General features: G+C 27.6%; 1 protein-coding gene across 2 annotated transcripts; it reads right to left on the bottom strand.

Moving 5' to 3' along the window:
• Positions 1-1,391: 1,391 nt before the first annotated feature.
• Positions 1,392-19,888, bottom strand: LOC111640835 (autophagy-related protein 13-like). Of its 2 annotated transcripts, none has more exons than XM_023386903.1 (6): positions 19,408-19,888; positions 10,197-10,529; positions 9,810-10,036; positions 8,065-8,235; positions 5,129-5,426; positions 1,392-1,913 (listed from the first exon to the last, which is right to left on the bottom strand). In XM_023386903.1, exons 1-6 carry the CDS (start codon positions 19,561-19,563, stop codon positions 1,701-1,703), a joined length of 1,398 nt encoding a protein of 465 aa, XP_023242671.1. In that variant the 5' UTR covers positions 19,564-19,888; the 3' UTR covers positions 1,392-1,700. The 2 variants fall into 2 exon arrangements, with proteins under 2 accessions (XP_023242671.1, XP_023242672.1); XM_023386904.1 differs by having other exon boundaries at positions 19,736-19,885.
• Positions 19,889-23,834: the final 3,946 nt, after the last annotated feature.

Here is a 23,834-nt window from a genome sequence, read left to right as displayed (position 1 = left end):
GTCGATTTAGTTGTCAGCCTACCGCTCTGGGGAACTCGGGATCAAATCTGGACGAGAAATCTCAGGGAATTTTCGGAGATGATCTGTGGGATATGTTGAGCCTGCTCGAATCCACAATGGGTACGATTGAAAAGGTTCTCTTAGTGCCAACAGGGCGCACGCACAAAAATGAGATATTGACCAAAATAGTTTAAAAGAATTTCGGCAATTTTTAAATTGTTGACCTCTTGCAACACTTAGTTTTGTGGTTAGGACCGAGGGGAGAATGAAAATAGCAATATATTCCTCTATCTTCAAAAGTATAAACATGATAATTTTAAATGAATATATTGAAAATATGTTTGTTAATACAAACTGTAGTAATAATTACTACTACTACAGTATGTCATATATGAGTATTATTTTCATATATCTCCATAAATTATAATCGTAATGGCTTCAAATTTTACAAGGTTTATTTTGTAGTGAGGAATATATTGAAAATAAAATGTATCAATCAATAAATTTATACGCCATTACTATTATATTGTCACATATAGCCTTTAAATTTTAATGATACCCGTATAATCACTTAAATTTAAACTTTATTCCGAAAAAATTGTATTAAACTTTGTTAACAGCTTAAGATTTTGAAAAATTCGGCATAAAAGTTAAAATTAATTTTTTCCCCTTTTTTACTAGAAAATTGTTTAGTAATTTATAGCAACATCTATTTTCTAATAAATAAAAGAAACAGTTCCATATAAGAATATATTGCCTCTCTCATCTACAATAGTTTAATGATAAAAACTTTGAACAGCATTTATAACAGTTTATTGGTGGTAGTAGTAGTAGTAGTATTATATAAATCAATATAAATTCTTTATACAATCTTCTTAATTATAATAATTAAGCTGCTAAGCAAGCAGATTGAAACACGAAAAATTTCACGATTATTGTAAAACTGTTTAAATTGAAACCTATGGATTAGCAGAATTAAAATATTGAGAAACTCAAATATTCTAATCTGAAAATCCTAAATACAAATATATATTAAATTATTATTTGATAAAAAAATATATGTTTCAATTTAAAATATTTGTGAGCAAGAAAAATGTGGCAATTTCTAAAATATACCTTTTCCAATATATATATACATAAACACACAGGTGCACACACCACGTTTTTGGAAAAACACATTTTAGAAATAAGCCAATTTACTATGCATACATATCAGTCAAAGCTAAAAATCTATAGTGTATTGGAACAAGGAAAAAAAATCTTAAAAAATAATATATTCATATTAAAATCAAGCTTCCATTCTTTTCTTCTAAATAAATATATACAACTTAATATTTAAAGTAACAAATTTAACAAAATCAACAAAAATATGAATGCAAACACTTGCAGTTTATTTATAGTATTTATTATTATTTTAATTATTCTGGTATATTATTTTAGAGACTAGCATTTTTATAAATTTGAAATGTAAATTCATATTCATTAAGAACAATCCATACTAGATTATATCTAAAGCTTTCCTCTATAGTAATTTTTTACAGGTGTATTTGAGGATTTTCAGTTAATAGATTATTAAAGATCTGAAGACACTGCAACTGTTCTATTAGACAGTTCTTATTTAATAATAATAACGACCGTGACAATGGTTATGATAATATGACAGTGAAAAATGTGATAAATAACAAAGTTCTTTGTAATAATCACTTTTGACTATCTACTTGACATAAGGAATCTACAAAATCGTCAAAATCGAGCCTGCTCGTTTCAAATTTTGCCAATTGACAGCTGATTTCGGTAACTTGTTCTTCCAAAGTTGGCTGATTGGTAAAGGAAGCGAGAGGCGGAGCACACTGACATTCATAAAAGAAGGCACCCAAGTCACTATTACTGTCGCATTCTGCAAATGGTGGCCTCTGAAAAAAAATTTAGATGTAATTTAGTATTCAAATAATTAGTATTGTAAATTTTTGGTTAGAGAATATATTAAGTACATTTTAATATATATATACATATATATATGTATACTTTTTACAAAGTATTCAATTAGTTTCCAGAAACATTAAATGACAATGATAGGAGTAGAACTCTAATTATCCAAGCCAATTAATATGAAAAATCATTTCATATTAAAATTCACAATAATACAGTGGTACTTCTAATGTTTCAGAGTTCAAATGCAAAACTCAACCAAAATTTGCCTCTGACTTCAAATGACTCTTCAAAGTTTGAACTGCATGCACAGGTAAAAAAATGTGTTTGAAGCATTAAATGCCATCCGTTGTATGTCCAAATTGTCTTTTGCTCCAAAGTTATGCTTGTATGCTTTCAGTGTTTTTTGCTTTAGTTTTGATGTTTGGTTGTATATACTGTATTCTGTGTTGTTTGTAATTTCTTCTTCCAATTTTTCTTTGATGAGCGCTTTTGGATACACAGCATGTTTTGTGTTCTTTAGTTAAAAAATTCACAAGCAGAACTTTTTAAACCACATTTGATATGTTTGAAGTTTAGGATCATCTTCCCCATACACATTATGATTTTATTTTACTGTTTGTATAGCATTATATCCTTTCCAAAGCTCAAAATGCTTGATATGCTTTTTATCTGAAGACATTTCAATAGGATTTTGTTCAAACAAACAAGTGAAGTAAAAAGTTTAAAATAAGCTTCTAAACAAAGAATGCAACTTCACATTAGCAATAATGTGTTAAATTTCACAAGTATTATAATTAACTCACACATCTATGCTAAGTAAGGACAGATGTTAAATGCTCAAAAGAGGAATAAAGGTGCTACCATATAAAGCTTTACATTTATAACTTTTAATCCAGAATGGCTGTTTTATTTCAGTTTTTTGTTATCTCAAGTAGCAGTTCTACTTGTATATGACAGTTGAATTGACTTACATTAATCTTTTTAGGACAACGTGATAATATATTATCAGTTCCATTTCAGCTGAAATATACCAAAACGAGGATATTTCGTCATTTTAAAATATGCTTAATTTTAATCAAAAATTATCTGTCATTTTACTGGCGTTTGATATTTTACTGCTGCTCACTGCCTGAGTGTTATACAGGGTGTATCAGAATGACGTTTGAAAAATTTGGGGATTGTAGAGGATGAAATTTTGAACGTTTTGATATAAGGAACCAATAGCCGGAAATGTGATATAATGTTTCTACAGCACTTTACATGTTTTATACGGTCGGTATGTTGAATGAAACAGCAGAATACAGTATTTATGACAAGTTTTATTGACAGAACAGTAAAGTAAAATCAAACTGTACATCAAATCAGTGGCTGCACTACTTTAGAGTAAATTTTTAATGTGACGACCATCAACTTCCTTTACGTAATGAGCAACGACAAACCATGTTTTGTCCGACACTCTGTAAGATGCCACACTCCCCTCTGATGGTATTAAATGCTGTAAAGATTCACTACATAAACTCATGAACTGTTCCTACAGGTGTTGTGTACACAAGGGACTTTACATAATCTCAGAGAAAGAAGTCAAGAACAATAACATGACGTCAATGGATGGAAGGGTAGCTAGAAAATGAAGGGTGGTCAAGCACTTTCTACCGCTGTAGAAACTTTATATCACATTTCCGGCTATGGGTTCCTTATATCAAAATGTTCAAAATTTCATCCTCTACAATCCCCCAAATTTTTAAAATGTCATTCTGATACACCCTGTATATAGATTATATCTTGAAAAATTAGAAAAATAATAAATTAATGTCTTAATTTTATTTATTTATTTGAAACAAAGGAAACATGTCCACCAGTTGAATCTTTTCTGTAGTCATTTTATTTTTTACAATTTCAGTATTTAACCACTTATTGCCTATAAGCTTATATACAGGAGAGTGCAAAAGTAAGTACACAGTTGAGAATATGAGAAATACAAATGTTTGGTGTTCATTATCATCATTTTTTATTAGTTTGTATTCCTTATTTGTAATTTAATTTGTACATAAAAATAAATGTTTTTTCTTCCTATTTTCTCCCTGTATGTTTTTTCCCATAATAACAACTGTATACCTACTTTTGCACCCCCCTGTATATAGTTATGATTTTTCTTATTTTTGTTCTAGTTTTATTTTATTTACTTATTTTCTTGAACAAATAAAACACATTCACTAATTGATTTTCTTTGTGTAGTGTGTTTTATTGTTCTATAGTTTCAGTATTTTCTGCTTACTGTCTAAAATGAAATGTCCTACTAACCCAAGAGAGTTTAATCAAAGAGAAACAGAAAACTAGTATATATAGACTGTTTCATATAAAGTGATATTGTTCACAAAAATAGATAAATATGCATGTATCTTATATCATCGTGTACAAAACAATATTCTTTCATGCTGGCTTGATGCCAAAAACAAATAATGAAATTGGAGAATTTTATTTTTCGTCAAAGTAAAGCAATTTATAACAAAAAATTTAGGTCATAATTTAACAATTTTTGTAATTTTTACTCCGAACGATTACACACTATTGTGCCAAAAACTACATAAAGAAATAGATATATATATTTTTTTTGTATGATAAAAATTCAATTTTTGGTGAATTTTTAAAATAAAATATGTAGTTGTGACCTTGAGTGACTACAGTTTTCACTGTTTTGAAGGGTAAAGTACAACCAACCACATCACAGTAAAAGGGTTAATATTATGTATAGAGGGTGTTCACTTAAATAAAACATCTATTTAGGGACAAAAAGACCTTACCAGCATTGATTAGGTTAGGGGCTGCAGCAGACACAAATGCTTTGGATATTATGCTGTTATGACATGCATCCATTCTGCTGCTATCTGCAATCAGCACATCATGCAGAAAGGCTGCATGGCAATTTGAGTGTGCATTATGATGTTAAATTTACAGCATGAAAAAGTAAAACTCCTTTGGGATATTTTATGCAGTGTATGTATAACTGTCACAATGTACACCATTGTGCAGAGTCAAATTGCTATATAAATATTTAAGCAAGGATAATATGTATAAGTGTATATATTACATGATTCTTGCTCTCTCAGAAAATAAAGAAAAATGTGTATCTACTCTTCAGATTGTAAGATTGCATGCATGTATATAAAAATTTTAAACGGAAAAGAAAAACAATTACCAGTTCAACCATCACAAAATCATCTGATATGGAATCATCACTTCCAGTTGATTTATTCATCACATCACCATTCTGATTTTTGTTGCAGTCAATAAGTTCATTCTGCTCTATATTAGCATTTTTATCAGAATATTTCTGGTCATTATTTACAATATTGTCACACTCATGCTTTAATAAATCTAGAAATGGTGTATCTGGCAATAACATATCTGGAAGCAGACTTGGATCAGTATCTTTTTCACAACTTGCAAAAGCACCAACTTTCTTAGATTCCCACATATTAGTTTGACATTCCAAGCTAAAAAATTTAAAAATAAGTTATGATTTTTCATTTTAAAAAACGAAATGAGTCAATATTAAATTATTACATTGGATAAAATAATACTTTTAGTAAGTGATAAATTATTCCTTACAAAATCATTAAAAGATTTCCCATTAGTAGTTAGAAAATCTAAAAGCTACATGATTAAAAAAAATATATAAATTCATATTAAATTAAACATTAATAACATTTTTTTTGCAGATTGTTCTGTATTATTTAGCAATGATCTATTTAATTTTCATCCATAAATATATTTATTACTTTAATATTTTGTCTGGTTGAAAAAATTCAATCTTGCTATTTTAAAAAATAAATATAACTATTGGGTTGTTCAGAAAATAATTTCTTTTTTTTTATTACTAGAGGAATTAGATGTATTTTTACCAGTCAATTTCATTTTAAACCACATTTTCATTACATATTTTGACAACTGACATTTAAAGGCTTATTTGTAAAAAATTTTGTTTGATTCTGTACAGTTTTTTTTNAGATGTTGATTCCATAGTTCAATGCTTGTGATATAAACAAATTTTTAGTGTTTAAGTATTTCATAAACAGAATATCAAGTGGAAAGAAAAATTAAAAGTTTAAGACAGAATGACTTTTTTGCCAGTTTTAAATATTATAATACAGTAGAGCATCGATTATCTGAATACCAATCAACCAAAACATCGGTTAACCAGAAATATTCCAGTCAGCAAATTCAAATTTCCGCTAGTGCTGTGGCGTTGCAGCATTCTCCTCATCCCTGCCAACCTAAACTGTAGGCCTAGTTTAATGTACTACATTATGTAAGATATGTATTTGTAAGACGTGTGATACAAAATATATACAGTACAGTTTTGTGTTTAATATATTTTTTCGTAAATGATCAGTTATCCGAACAACTCCAGTCCTGAATTGTCTCGGATAATCGATGCTCTACTGTATTAAGATAAATTATTGTAGAGATACTCTCTTTAGTGGAATTTTAAGGTTTTTTTTTTTTTTGAGCTTTTACCAACAATTTAACAATTGATTTGAAAGTGTACTGCCATCAAGTAAACAAATTGACTATCATCATCAAACAGAAAAGGCCAGAATTGTTCAACAAAACAGATGTAGTGTTTTACCACAATAATATCAAATTTCACACAAGTTTGGTAACTACTCACAAACTGTTACAGCTTAGATGGGATGTACTATCATATCAATCATATTAGCCAGATCAGGCACCCTCAGATTATTACTTGTTAGTTTAAAAAATTTTGTAAAGACTGGAAGACATTTACTTGAAATGAAAGATGTCAAATTATTTGGATCCTTTTTTTTAATAAGCAAATATCAAAACTTTTATAAACGTGGAATCATGCTACTACCAGAAAGATGGCAACAGGTATTTGACCAAAATGGTCAATATATAATTCAATAAAGCATTTATTATAAAAATAGTGTTTTTTCCACGGAAAAAAACTGAAATTACTTTCTGAACAACCCAATACCAACAAAAAATGTTACAATCAATTTTCTTTCACTATTAATCATCAGATAGACAGCTAGAAACTGTAAATTAACATTGAAATAAATAGGCATTAAACCAATAAATAGAAAAATAAATAAATGTTGAATATCAAGCACATTTCTGAATGTAGTGAAAAATAAATTACTAACAACGTAGTAGAATATTTGTTAGTAATATTGTATGAATTTGTAACACACATACAAATTAGATATTCCTGCAAACAAAAATCAGTAAACTGAAATATTAATATGTTTTGCAATTAATATCAAAATTTATTTCAACAATAAGTTGTGTTTCATGTTTCATTTGCAATGAAATTACACAATATGATGACAACTAAATTTTGTAAATATGTATTCTTTAGAAGCATGAGTGATTCAATTGTGAAGTCAGCCTCACTAAATGTAATGACTAGATAGATAATGGGACCAAAGTTTAAATAATAATAATAAATTAAATCTTGTGAAATTGTATACAGATTATTAAACATTTAATTGTTCTTTGTGGAAGCTAGAATCTTTTTATAAATCAAGAAAGGGGAAAGTCAAATAATCATAACTTCTCTGAAAAAAGTAGTTCGTGCAAAAGGATAGAAAAGAAAAGAACCATCATGGTTCCACATTTTATCTCAGTCCATCATATGGCAGCTTTTGCCAAAAACTCACTTAACTGACAAAAATTGTTAAATTTATTTTTAGCAGAAATAATCTGGTCTCATCTTCCCCATCAAGAATCATGAACTTGCCTGTGAAAGAAAAATAAAAACTATATACATGGTCAAAGTTAGTTTTCCAAAAACTAACTGGTGTCAGTCATCCTAATGTAATAAATAGTCTATCCCAACTGAGTATATTAGGACCCTCTACAGAAATTATTCAGTTGACAATTTGAAATGAACACAATGAACTGAATTATTAGGTCATTGTATAAGAGATAAGAGAACTTGATACTGGTATGTACTGTACATTTTAAATGAAAAAATTTTTTGAACAATGTAATGAACAGATTAAAAACTTTGACATTCAGTTCTAAACATTAGTAATTTATAGATTTAATTTTATAAATAACTGAAATTATAATTAATGGATATTATATATCCTTTAAATTTCTTACTTTTGAATATGACTATCGTTGCATATACCATTTTGTAAAACATGTTCATCATTTTCTTTCTTATCAGCAATAACAGGTGCTTGTGGCAATTTAACTAGTAGTTCATTCTTCTGTTCCTTAATTTTATCAAATTTTATCATATGTCCATAATGTATATTGTTTTTCTCCAAACTGCAATAAAAAATTTATTTACAATTAATATACACACTACTTACGGCATTAAGAGGTACACCATTGTGCAGAGTCAAATTGCTATATAAATATTTAAGCAGTAAAGGGTACGAAAAAAGTGCTCAAACGACGGAATTTAGAGTGAAAAAAATATTAGATAGATGGTATTATAATTCCTATGAACACCTTGAAGATATTATTNACACACTACTTACGGCATTAAGAGTTATTATTTATAAAAAAAAATTCTATATTAAACGTGAAAATTTTTACTTGTCACATTTTAGTATATCTTTTTAATATACATTTAATATTTTGACTAAAAGTTACATTTTCATCTTTATAGAAAAAGTTTTAGTAAACTTTAAAAACATACTAATGAAATTTATGTTGTTTGTCATAAATGCTATTTCTTTGCTTCAATATTCATTTACTAAAATTCTTGTCAGTGAACAATTAATACCCAATCATTAATATAGGCATGTTTATTTATTTGCAATATGAAGCCAAAAATTATAAGTTCTAAGAAAAATGTATACAATACAGACTTATAATTAACAAGAGCAGATTAAAATTCATTAAGTATGTTGCATATTTATACATAATTTTAAATGAAACAATAAGTTACATAAAGACATTATCATCATTCAGAAAATTAATTTATTTACAAACAAGATTTACAAAATAGTAAAAACATTTTGACAATTTAAAAATTTTGAAATACTGGAAACACAATATTAAACTCAGCAAAATAAATAGTAACTTTGCAGACAATATACAATCCAATAGGTGATTAATATATAAATGATATCCAGCATAAGTTATGTATTTTTTTAAAATCAAATTTATCTATGGTAAAAATGAAATAATTGATTGTCATCATTCATTTTCTAAGCCATACTTGCTGTTTCATGTTTAACTAATTAGGTTAGTACTATATGCATGTTAAATTAAGTACTAACAAGCATATACAAACAAGTTTACAAAACAAACTTTATCATCAATGGACAAAGCTGCAATTTATTAAAACTGAATTACACACAAAATCTTGAATTATGCTGGGAATATAAAATGCCAAAAAATGTAATTGGTTTAATGACTATAAATCTCAGATGTTGATTCCATAGTTCAATGCTTGTGATATAAACAAATTTTTAGTGTTTAAGTATTTCATAAACAGAATATCAAGTGGAAAGAAAAATTAAAAGTTTAAGACAGAATGACTTTTTTGCCAGTTTTAAATATTATAATACAGTAGAGCATCGATTATCTGAATACCAATCAACCAAAACATCGGTTAACCAGAAATATTCCAGTCAGCAAATTCAAATTTCCGCTAGTGCTGTGGCGTTGCAGCATTCTCCCCATCCCTGCCAACCTAAACTGTAGGCCTAGTTTAATGTACTACATTATGTAAGGTATTTATTTGTAAGACTTGTGATACAAATTATATACAGAACAGTTTTGTATTTAATATATTTTTTCGTAGATAATCAGTTATCCGAACAACTCCAGTCCTGAATTGTCTCGGATAATCGATGCTCTACTGTATTAAGATAAATTATTGTAAATACCTTTCTGAATGAAGTCCAATTCCATTATGCTCTATTGGATGAGAATTTTTAGGACTCATATCTACTTTAAAATAATCACTTTTTACCATAAAAGGACTTTCTTTTTCTACTTTTTGAGGAGTAATTGTCATTTTTGTCCTGTAAGCAATAACTAGACTGAGAACCCCAAGAGCAGTTATAACTTGTCCTACTTTAGTTTCTTGATAATCTTCACCAAGCATGTGATACTAAACAAAGGAAAAAAATAACATTTTATGAGAATTAATGCTTGTGATGAAAACAAGAAAATTAAAATTCATAACACATTTTAACAAAATTAAGAAATAACACAAAAATAAAATTTTTCTTAATTTTATTTTATCCTCCCAATTGCCAATCAAGTATTACCTGAGGCTCTCCCATATATGTTCGATAACATATTACATAAGAATCAGGACCCTGTTGAGAAGATAATTTATAGGCAGGGGTAACTCTAGCAATGGCAATAGCAGATTTTAATAATAAACTTAAACGGCTATAAAGAGCATAGGAAGCTTTTCCACGAGGATCAAACCTTCCATCAACATCAATTGTCCATGTTTCTAGCACCATACTATCACCATCTGAGGTTTTCAAAGAAATTTCACAACACATGCTTAGTCCTATTGTTGGAATGCGACCTGCCATTGCTTTTTTAGTTTCAGCTGTAATTTCTGGTAAGTCAGTAATGGATAGATTAAACTGAAATTGATAAAAATTTTAAGTGTAAAAATATATAAAGTATTAATCATTTATAATTTCTATATTTACTAATTAATATATTTTAAAAAATTTTTTGAATGACCGGAACAGTTTAAATATTTTGCATGATTATCACTTTCTATTTGATTAAAAATAAATAGCTATTTTTACATTTTTACAAGAAATTCAATATGTTGTAATTGAATCTCATATAAAATTTATTAAATTGTTATATGTATCAAAAATTAAAGAAAAATTATTATTATTATTATTCTCAATTTTTGTAAAAATTTTTGATACAAAACAAATAAAAAAAATTTAAGAAAAAATTTTACTTAACCAAAAATGCTTTGATCTTAATAATGTAATAGTAATAATAGTTATTAGTTAGTAAATGAATTATCTACTATAAAAGCAGTAAATAGGCCATCAAAATGTAGTTAATGTAATCACTTTATTTTTTCACAGACATTAGTAAATCATTTTCTTTTTATATTAAGTAACAGAAAATTTAATCTAAAATGTTACAAAACCTTGAATTCTTTTAAAATTTTTCCTGGTTTATCTATTTTTAATATAATAAATATAGAAATTTTAAAAAATTATTGCAAAATTTTGTACAAGTAAAATTTATTTGTGCAATTCTCTTATAGCACATCATTATTTCAATTACTTAACTGACTAAAAACAAAAAAATTAATATTTGATAAATTATTATTATTTTTTTTTAATCACATGCAGTAGTTTTTATTTTTCAAATATATTTTATAATATTAAAAAACACATAATTACTAAGACATTTAACTGCTGGCAGAGAAAACTGGGTCAAATCTGTTGATGGGATGACCTGAATTTTTATAGTCAGGTCTTACTCCACCCAGTTATGATTGAAAAGTTCAAGAAATTGCTGAACAATCCTATTATTGACTTTCATCAATAACAATATCTAAAATGATACAAGCTGGTTTTATAATTTTGATTTTTTATTTATATAAATCTATAAATTTATAATTAAATAAGTGTTTTGTAGTGAATATAAAGAATATAAACTGACATTATAATCAAAATTTGACAAATAGGAATTTTTTGCTGTAAAGAAAACAGTATATGTATCCAATATAATTTATTAGAAAGAATGAGTCTTAATTTGCAATAATTTTTGTATGTTGTACAAACTGATCAGAAATAATTCTTAAAGAAAAATTGTTATTCTACTTATTATAAATTAAAAGACAACTTGACCAATATAATTTATAATTTTGATCAACAGCATCCAACTTTAAAAAAAACAAAATGATTTGAAATGAAGAAACATTATTAAATACATGCAATGTACACTAAATGAAGATAAGGAGTTTAGTTTTACTCTGGATAAAAGTTAATAGTAAAGAGAGTTCTTTACTTTGGATAGAACTACTTTTATAAAAATTATTTGAACAAATAAAAGAAAATAAAAAAATTAGATACACTGAATGGAAAATAATTAGTAAACTAAAACAGTGTCTCTTTAAATTAAAAATTTTCTGTAAAAATTTGCAAAATTTAATACTAAAAAATCATTTCATTGATGATAAAATAAATTTTATATATACTGTATATATAATTAATCTATACAATCAAACTCTGTTAATAAAAATCAAATGGACTTGGCTCTTTGTATTAACCAGATTCATTAACATTGAAATGCCTATTCTCCCTTATCTAGGGGCCAGAAAATCTGCTTTGCATTAATGCAGCCTGTGCATAAACCAATAACTACAGTGTTAATTTCGAAAGACTATTACAATAAAATTAATAATTGAACTTTTATAATGATCTGACAAGTTTTATTTACATTAAAAGTAATANTATAGATCTTCAAAACTCGGAAACCAAGCACTTCTGAACTTGTGGTGATGTAACTATTTTTATTGTCTACGAAGGGGAAACTCATTTCTGAGGGTAAGCCGTACTTTTTTAAGACACTCTGCATATAATATATACAATTATTGGGCTGGGCTGCAATTTGAAAAAAATTGTAGACCTATAAATTACCTGTCGTCCGTCCGTCTTCTGTCCTTCTGTCTTTCCTTAATCTCGAGAACATAGTTACAGTAGATAGACAAAAACGGAGACCAGCTATAAATGGAAACCTTAGGGCAGGAGGCCCCGATTAACTACTTAATATATAATGTATATAAGATCTTTCGGTGTAAACCCAAATTCTCGTTATTTCAAAGTTTCCCCCGAAAGGTGTTAGATAGATGACTGGCACGACTCTATCTTTAAAAAAATTATTTAATAAATAGCAACCAGAGATTAAAATTGTTACTTAATGAAATTAATTTTGAAATAAATAAACTATGGAAACAAACATAATACAAAGTTATAAACAAGATTAGTTACAAAAGTAAGAACTGTTTTAAGAAAGGTTACATAAATTTTTATTAGAACTAAATTTTAATTAGTTATAAGAACTAAATGCAATATATTCCTCTATAAAAATCAAGACCGATTTTAATAAAAAATAATCTTATAAAGCCCATATAGATATAATCTATGAGAACTAAGTTTTGGCTCTATGGCAGACTTATCACACATTATTGACATTGTAGGAGTAATCACACAAGTGGTTAGACATGGGTTTATTATGATGACAGTATGCATTTTGGACAGGTTGTCTGTCCCTCTTTAGTTGTATTTGTTACAATTTGGTGTGTTTACGGGAGTCTACAAAAATACAAGAATAGTTTTTTGTTACAAAACATTTAGGTTTATGATTAAAATAGTTCAAAATTACATTTTTATACATACTTAAAAGATATATTTTATTTTGTTGCTGATGTTTGGATGACTTTATTTTTGGAATTTTTCAGACATTATATTATGTTTTCTGTACAAATAGCAATCAGAGATTAAAATTGTTGCTTAATGAAATTAATTTTGAAATAAATAAACTATGGAAACAAACATAATACAAATTATAAACAAGATTAGTTACAAAAGTAAGAGCTGTTTTAAAAAAGGTTACATAAATTTTTGCAGTCGGTCAGCTCATGTTTTCTACTACAGAAGCAATGCTACTGTAGGATGGTATCCAGATTTGGTGATATAAATATTATCTGCTGTCTAATAGGTTTGAGATGTTTAAATAAGGGTGCCAGATGTACCTATGTTTTCATTTATTCTTATATTATCATGGATTTTGATAATTTATAAGTGTTTGTATGATTTAATACAGGTAATAGTTCAAAATTACATTTTTTATACATAAAACCAAATGTTTTTAATGTAAAACCACTTTTGTTTTTGTAGACATCTGTAAACTCACCAAACTGTAACAAAAAGAACTGAAGAGGGACAAACAACCTGTCTGAAATGCATACTGTTGTCACAATAAACCCATGTCTACCCACTTCTGTGTAATTACTCCTAAAATGTAAATAGGGTGCAATAAGTCCTGATAGAGCTCAGATTCATATTGTAATATAAGAACAAAAAGATTATACATATATATACACACACACATATATATATATATATAATTTTGACTAAGAAGTAAAAAAAGTCAATAATTCTTCATATTAAAAAAATTGGTTTATATATACATTCATTTGTTAAAGGTTGGTAACATGACTTGCATATAATATTCAAATCCATTGTGGACAGTTAATGCTTCATCATATAACATCTAAAATTATACATAAAAATCAATAGTTTGCAATCAATTTTTCATAATAATAATATTACATACATAGTAAAATAAGAATAATGAGCAATTATTTTATTGTGACATTGTCACAATGCCAGGCTGCAATTTTTAATCATATTTTTTAATTTATTCAATTTAAAATACATGCTCTTTACCTTCAAATTAGCAGTCATGTTCCTGTACATCATACTTTTCCTTTAACAATTGATTTGTTAATCTGTCATCCATCTAACTCCTTTCAGAGGAAATTTTTGAACTGAAATAACATCCAGTTTGCATCGGAAGTTTACATATAGTTAATCAGGGCCTACCAATCCATATCAGGTCTTGGATTTTATCTATCTTACTCTGTTCTTGAGATTAAGGAAAGCGGACAGACAACAGCTCTTTGGGCTGCAATTTGAAAAAATTGCAGCCCAAAAAGCTAACGTTTAATGAATGGGTATAGAATTAAATGAAAATATTAATGATACAAGACTTTCATGTAAAAAACATATATTGTTTGATCTTATCTTTTAATCTGCAATTTAATAAAGGCATTAGGTAAATAAATTTAAAGCAAAAAATGTTAATAAACTAAAAGCATAAAAAAATTAAGTATCTATAACATATCTTTTGGATACTATATATAACAAAAGTTAATAGTTTCTAGAAAACTTTTTGGATTTATTTATCCGATTCTTTTTAATAGTAATTTACAAAAATGTTAAAAGTATTTGTACAAAAAATTTAAGGATTAGTTAAATTTTAAAATAATATTTCATATATAAAAACAGTATTTATAATTGTTAAAATTATTATTATTTTGATGAATTTGTTTAACAAAATTTCCATTTACAATAAGAAAAATAAATAATATACATATTCATTCATTACACGACAAGTAAGACAAAATGGAAACATTTTTCTAATCTTCCATTTATATTTAATTAAAAAAATAGATCTAACTTTTAAGTCTATGTTAACTCGATTAATAGATATCTATTTTGATTGTTTATAATTATCAAATGACATTCCCATGCACTGATTAAAACATACATAAACATTAGTGATAACTACTTTAAAAAAATTATTTAATAAATAGCAACCAGAGATTAAAATTGTTACTTAATGAAATTAATTTTGAAATAAATAAACTATGGAAACAAACATAATACAAAGTTATAAACAAGATTAGTTACAAAAGTAAGAACTGTTTTAAGAAAGGTTACATAAATTTTTATTAGAACTAAATTTTAATTAGTTATAAGAACTAAATGCAATATATTCCTTACAGCAGTGCAGTATAAGCATAAAACAAGTCTCTATAAAAATCAAGACTGATTTTAATAAAAATTAATCTTATAAAACCAATATATATATATATATATGTGTGTGTATATATATATATATATAAAATCTATGAGCATTAAGTTTTGGCTTATCATACATTATGTTCAATAATTTAATAAAATCTCTCATTTAACTTTTTAACTAGAAAGTCAAAACAGAATTAATAATTAGTGTATCAATTTATTGATGTACAAATACAGTTTTGAAATTCATTTAGAGTAACAGTTCTTTTACTACGTAAAAATATAAATTAAATTCTAACGAATCACCATGTAGTTTAAAACAAACTAATTTAAAATTTTAAAAATAAGCATTATTTCAATAGTACAGTAAATTATATAGATCAGGGATGGCAAACTGTAGCACGTCAAGAGAAATCATTTGGCATATAACGGATCATGTGGCCTGTCTTTTTTCAATTGCCCTTTCAGTTTAATCACCCAATCATTCTTTTTTCAATCAGCTTCTTTACATTTATTCTAATTAAAGGATATTCATTTCATTTATTTAAAGATATTGTTATTGAAAGTCTAAAACTTTGGCATGTATAAACATTTTTAAAGATAAACATGCATACTGTATGGGGCCAAACTAAAAGGTTCATCATCACCAATATAGATAATTATTAACAAATATCTCAGAAGATTAAAAAAGAGTATAAGTATTTTACAAGTATTAATTACTATAAGAATTTTTATGAATCTAATAAGGTTTGCATGGATGCACTTTTAAATAAAGTTCTATAAACTAAAACTATAAAATTTAATTAAGAACCTTTGGAATGTGTATGTAACATATAAATTTAAAAAAATAAATATAAACTAATAAAAATAAATATAAACTGTTTCACAAAAAGTATCAAAATTAACTAACTTGATTTCCAAATATACAATTAGAAACAAAATTTATCTAATAATAATAAAGTTTTAAAAAAACAAATTCAAATTGAAATAATTCATATATATTTATACTTTTATTATATTTAAAGGATGTTTAGAAACAGTTTCAAAACTCCAGGAGAATTCCTGATTAAATTTAAGCAAAAAAAAATTCTAGATAACTATTGCTCAAATTGAAAAATTGCTACTTCCTGTTATATAGCTATAGCTATCTGTTTATGATATTAGAAATGAAATATTCAACTATTTAATATATGGTTAAAAACATGAATTTTGAAATGCATTAATTAGAATTTTAAAAATTAAAAATTTTTAGTCATCAGTTCTAAAGATCATATGTTTATAGTTAAACATAAGACAAATTCAAATGTTTTGAATATTTGAATTTTCTAATAATTAAAAATTCTCTACTGTATATGCAAATTATTTTGTGCTTCAATTAATAGTTTTAAAAACCATTTTCAGATGTTTAAATTCAAACGAGACTTTAGATCATGATTATTTGAATCATTTTCCGAGTACCAAATAAATTTCTATCATATTTTTAATCTACGCATTATCCATTATATATTAAAAAGATATTTTTCAAAATTTACTGCAAGAATGATTAAAAACAAACAAATTTAATTTTCAATAAACCAAATAATTTTGTAATTATAAAAATAAATAAATTATCTTTAATTCATAAACATATGTTTTATTTCAAGAGCTTTATTCATCTGTATTAATAATCTAAATATATGATAGACAGAAACCTTAACTTGAATCAGGATTTTTGCTGTAAAATATTGATTTCTGTATTATATTTGCAGTTTTAAACAATTTAAACTGTTTAAACCATTTAAGTTGCAACTAAGTATATAATCACAAAATTCTCCCGTTTGAAATATCTAATTAAATAACTATAAAATTAACTCAATATAATCATAATAGTAAAAGTTAGAAGAATAGCTTTCTTTGAAAAAATAAAATGTTTTGCTTTATTATAAAAATTAATCATAAATCAGCAAATTTCAAAAATTTCCATTTTTAAATAAAAACTCAATTTTATTTTTAGATTTTAATATTCATTATACTTTAAATTTCATTTCACTTTTATAATAATAAAAAATTTGGGTTGAGTTCTTGAAATTAATAATTTATTTACTTTCATAATAAAAGTAAAATCTTTGCCATCCTGCATCAATTTATTTCAGGAAGTTTTGGCAACTAACATTTTCAATTAAAGATGATAAAATTTAAGGACAGAATATTTTCTGATGCATAGTTGAAAGTGTTTTTTAAGCTTTGTTTAATTATTATCCAGCTTCTTTCAAAACAAACATTCAACCATCACAATTCCTGTTCCTAGTTGACCTTGAAAGTTTTAATGTAGTTATCAGTTGATTCGAAGTAATCTTATCATTTAGATAACAAAAATATCTGAATAACTGATACACCTAATCCCCATTTGCATCAGATAACGAAGTTTCTACTACATCAATTTTTATCAATACAACCTACAACATTTCTACTGAAGATTATATAAAGAATGTTTTATTTGTATTTAATTTATTTTGTGATTCTTTAGATATTAGCAAGCTTTCATTCATATAAAAAACCTTTTTTTTTGTAAAACTACGATATAACTTCTAAAGTTCAATAAATATCAGTAACGTTCATTTTAAGACATTTTCCCGAATACTGTATTCACTAAAGAAAATTGAATAGTAATAAAATTCAAATCAATGTTTAACCCAAAACCGACGAGTATATAGAAAAATCAGCTCTATCATTTTGTTGTTATTTTCTAATTTCAAAGTATACCATAAATCACAGAGCAAAATAATATATAGTGTAACATTTTGAACTAATAAATAAGCCACTCACTTGCCAAATTGATTAACTCCACAAAACAAGAAGTATAAAAATTGAAAATATAAATAATGTTTTAAAATTCCTTTTAAACTTTAAATTTAAATAAACATTGCAGAATGTATTATATATTCCGTTACATTAAAGCATAATTAATTTTATATATTGTTATATTAAAGGATAGCTTTAATATAACAATATATAATAATACATTCTGCAATGTTTATTTAAATTTAAATAAACATTGCAGAATGTATTATTATATATATAAATTCTGTTACATAAAAAATTTGAAAATAATAACAATTATATTAAGGATTTACAAATGGAGTTAATCGATTTGGTGCCTGCGAACTGCTCAAATATTACACATTGATATTTTTACATAGGCCTATATGCAAGCAAAAATTATTCTTATTCAAATCTCATACTATAAATATTAAATTTTAATGCAGTCGATATTTTAAATTTGTATCCAGATGCATATTTTTCAAATAGAGAGGAAAGACACTCTAAAGTTCTGAATAATTACAAACATCAGCATAACAATCAGAAACTCTAAAAAATGACATATTTTAAATATCAAAAATTTTTGTAATTATTTGACATCATTTACGTCACATCCTAATTACTTTATAGTAACGGGAGCTATTTCTGTTTACCGAATTAAAAACCAAGCGACCTACTTTCCACGGCTGGCATTAAAATAATAAAAAATTCAGTTCTTTCTGCTCATTCTGTAAAATTTTAACAAGACCTTCTCTTCGTTTACATTCACTTATACATTATTACATAGTAATATAAAGATTTTGATTAAAATAAGCTATCAAATTACAAAACTATAAACATAACATTGAATTCATTATTACTGGAGGGGGAAAACTGATAAGATTTAGGATTTTATCAGAGAAAATTAAATTATATTTTTAAGTCCTTGAGATAAGTGAATGAAATTACATAAGAATCAATGTAATCTCCTAATTCTGGACTCAAGCCATTTGTTTCAAACATGTGGAACAGACCATATCACATTTAGAATTCTAATTTGGTAGGATTTATATAATCTTCGTTTTCAATTGGAATTATTAAACGGTCGACTTACCCAATCGGAACCTGAAGAATGGGGTTTAGATTTAGTTCTGATTTTATCTCCTAAGCGAGATTGTACGACGACTTGAACAGTTTTCAAAACAATAAAACGTATGAACCTTTCCACTTCCTTACGATCTTGTACGGATACTTTAATTCCGGCAGACATTTTCAAAAAATATAATCTTCCAATTGCTTAATATTCTAATAACATATTCCGTTGGGTTATGACAGGCGTGTTTAGGCTTAAAACTTAAACCATATAGTTCGAAATTATCAAAAATATAGTCAAGTTAAGGCAATAATTCGATGAAACTTGCTTTCGTATAGAATTAACTTACTTCTCATTGTAATTTTTATATCCGATTTTTGTAAATCTTGTCCGTTACGACCGCGCACACATTGCTGCATATTGTCAATCGAAACGGTAGCCATTTTCGTCCGATATTACCCAATCAAAACTTTCATTTCATTTGACAACGTCGACTTTTCTTGGCCAATCAGACGATGACAACGAAACTGCACCAAAAAATTATCATAATTTTGTTTACGATCATTTAATTGTAATTTTAAGAATTTTAATTTAAAAAACGGATTAAATATAATAGAAATTATTTAAAAAATTAAATATATAATAATATTAATTCGGTTTTTGAACATGCCGTCGTTCAATTTATAAGTGATTATGGTAATTTATCACGTCATCTGATAAAAATTTTATCGGATAAATATTAAATATGTTTTTAATTTAATTAATTGTAAATGCTCATTATATGTGTTAAAATTTAAATTTAAACTGTTATTTTCGTAATTTTGCTACATAACAGTACTTTTTTTCTCTTTCTTTCCGTCCAGTGGGCATTAAGAGGGCAGTTTTAATTATACCCATGGTTCGGCCGGATCCACAGTGGGGACAACTAAACTGGCACCTGTTAGGCCGAGTAGTGAGGAACGGAGCCCGACATCCCAAAAAATTCCTAGGATTGCTCGACCGAATTCGATTCTGATCGGATCTCCCGGAGCGGAGGGATGAATCCTTAATTGTCTCGACCATCCAGCCGTTTTAATAATTTTATTTGCACCGACAGATACTCCGGTACTGCTCTGTAATGGTCGAATGGCCGCTCTGGGAGATCCGAGATCGAATCCCAAAAAGTTCCCGGTAGAAAAACTCCGGGAATTTTTGGGAATGGCCTGGTCTTGAATGTTTTGGATCCCGTCCCTAACAACCCGATTCTTCCATTATACGCTTGGTCGAATCCGCGATGGGACTGAATGAAAAGAACTGTAGGAGAACAAAGCTGATAGGCTATAACATTCATATTATAGGAGAGGACGATTTCTACAATATGAATATACAGACATTCGCATTATAATTCATATTTTCATTCATTCATACAAATTTCAGAATTAGTGATATAAATTTTGTTGGAAAAGATGTAATTTTACATGTTATTCAGAAGAACGTTATAGGTTTCTCTCTGTCTTTTTATTTTTTTTTTTACAAAATATTTGCTGCATATTTAGCCTATATAAAAAAATTGTAAAAAGAGGAATAAGACAATCAATTATATTGAAATAATCCTTTACTTTTTTAAACCAAGATTGGAAATTTATGCAATTTTATATTTTCTGCCTTTTTCCATTGTGGATAATAAGTATGCTAACTCCTAAAGAGTTGATTCCAAAAGATTCAGGAGTAAAAAATTTCCGTAGATTTGACCTTTCTTACTCTCGGTAATATCAAAATGCTATCGCCTATTAGTCTATTTTAACTTGATTCTTTAGATATTGAAAATTAAATAAATAACATTATGTTAATTTAAGCATACAGAAACGTTGCTGTTGTTCCAGCAAAGATCTTATTTCCACTTTACTGAGTGCCTAGTAGGTAATTTGAGAAATGGAATAATTTTCGCAGCTTTAACGGATCACCCTAGTTAATCTGCAGATTAGCTAGGTAATGTGCACATTAACGGATTTCGAGCTATAGCGGTAACATATACAGTGGTGCCTCGTATAACGTACGCCTCGAATAACGGACGCTGCGAATAACGGACTTTCTGTTTGACCGTTATGTGACTCGAGCAACGGACCTGCTGCGAACAACGGACTTTCCGTTCGGCAGTTACGTGAGACGAACAATGGACTTTCTTCGAACAAGTGCGAATGATGTTTCCACTCTTTTGCCGTTGCCAATGACAATCTGCTATTTTTAGGATATATTAGTATTATTAGAATGTATTATTAGTATATCTGAAGTAGAGATGTAATGTAATATATGTTGATGATTTAAATAAACATTAAATGTAATGTAATANCAGTTTACGAATATCTAGCTCATTTTCCGTGCGTTTTGAAGATATTGCACCACAAAATTGCGCGTTGTCCATACAAAACTCCACAGACGATGGTATCTCCGTAAGCAGTTGCGATTCAAACTTGGGGGTCTGTTAGCTTCTGGTACAGTACGTTACAATTAATGACTACATCTCTGTACCATAGATAGTATTTTTAATTAGTAGTGGCACCCCTAACTTGATCATTTGTTTCTCGTGGCACCTCTACTTTTTTTATTAATGTAGGATTATTGGGCTTTTCATATTTTTAGTAATACACATAAAAATGTCATAGCGCTACTATATTTTGCATTACTCTTCAAGTGTTGTAGCAGCATCCTAGTGTGCCACGACACTGAGATTGAAACCGTTGCCATAAGAAAACATTTAATTCATGTTTTATTAACTTGATTCTTTAGATATTGAAAATTAAATAAATAACATTATGTTAATTTAAGCATACAGAAACGTTGCTGTTGTTCCAGCAAAGATCTTATTTCCACTTTACTGAGTGCCTAGTAGGTAATTTGAGAAATGGAATAATTTTCGCAGCTTTAACGGATCACCCTAGTTAATCTGCAGATTAGCTAGGTAATGTGCACATTAACGGATTTCGAGCTATAGCGGTAACATATATATATTATAGTAACTATAGAAACTTTCTCTAAACTCCACATTTGAAATTTAATTAATGAAGTCTCTCCGGATTTACTTCAAACATTACACAAGTTCATATTTGAACTCATTTCTGAGTTCAAATATGAACTTGTTAAGTGTTAATATTTTTTTTATTTACTTTGTTTTACAAGGTAGATTAAACTATGGGCCAGACTTTTAACAGATGGACAATGTACAAAATTGCTACTGAAAATCTATCTGGCATTCAGTAGATTTCTTGTAATACAAAACCTTTTATGACAGCCTTTATGGGTTGTCATAAGAGGTTTTGTATATGGTACGGGAAAACAAAGGGGCAAATATGGTATATTGCTGCTCATGTTTGAATCAGCAACCTTAGAAATTTTTCAAGGGAGGTCTGTACTCAATATATTGAATGCATCCTTCCTTACCCTAGCCAGTCTCGTAATGTGCCTGGATAAAAGATCTTGGCACCAACATTACAAAGTTGCCATTTATAATGAAATACAAATTGGAATAAATCTTTTTACAGTTTCCTATCCATGAAACATTAAATTGGGTACAATAGAAATTAATATGATTTTCATAAGTAAAACATGGACTATTTCACAAAGGTGTAATGCTGATTAGCAGTGATGTCATTGCGTTACCATGAAACGTGCCGATATCCTTGAGCCCGTGCGATTGCTAGTGAGATCTTTCTTTTTTCTTTGTGTCAATAAATCGATTTGCCTTTATTTGTTTCAATGAATATATTTTTTTAAATAACAAACTGCAACAAATACATTAATAATAAAACTCTTCCAACTTGAATTTTATAGCTGAATCTATCTGAATAAAAACTGTGTACAAGGGTGTGGTTCTTGTAAATTCTGTTCTGTTTACTTATGCAAATTAACTAATGTATTTGTTATATGCAGTATTTTCCTATACTCAGCATCTGTATATCAAAACACCAGGATAGGCTGGATTAAAAAGCTTAGAAAGTGTCAAGGATGTCTAGAAGATGCTTCGAGTCAAAGCTTGATGCTTGTTTACACATTGATATTTAGAATATTCTGGAAGGACTCCGAGGACCAAAGACTAAACATCTATAAAAGAGTGGTTGTCATCAGCCACGTGACTTTTTTGACGGGACGTACTCAAAGATAAGGCAGAAAGCTACCTCTGCCTTCCTGCTCGGCATTGGTGTGTGTCTCTCTTAGTTGGACCCGGCTGCAACACTCTGACGGGAAATCTCATCGAGATCACCTGCAGCACAGATCACCAAGCCTCCCCACCACGACAAGGTGGAGACACAACGGGGAGGAGTACCCCCTGCCTTGTTAGCATACTGCCCATCTGACCCACTGCCCGACACCGACCAGGAGAAAAGACACAGAGAAAGAAAGTTGAAGAGAAAGAAGAGAATGTTAAAGAAAGGAGAGAGAGGCGGGGGAGAGAAATCTCTAGAGGCGGGGGG

The sequence above is a fragment of the Centruroides sculpturatus genome, unplaced genomic scaffold, assembly GCF_000671375.1.
Source record: "Centruroides sculpturatus isolate CEXI.00-Female unplaced genomic scaffold, Cexi_2.0 scaffold1388, whole genome shotgun sequence".
In the NCBI taxonomy this organism is placed as follows: domain Eukaryota; kingdom Metazoa; phylum Arthropoda; class Arachnida; order Scorpiones; family Buthidae; genus Centruroides; species Centruroides sculpturatus.
Note: the sequence above shows the minus strand (reverse complement) of the source record. Positions and strands in the feature narration are given on the sequence as shown.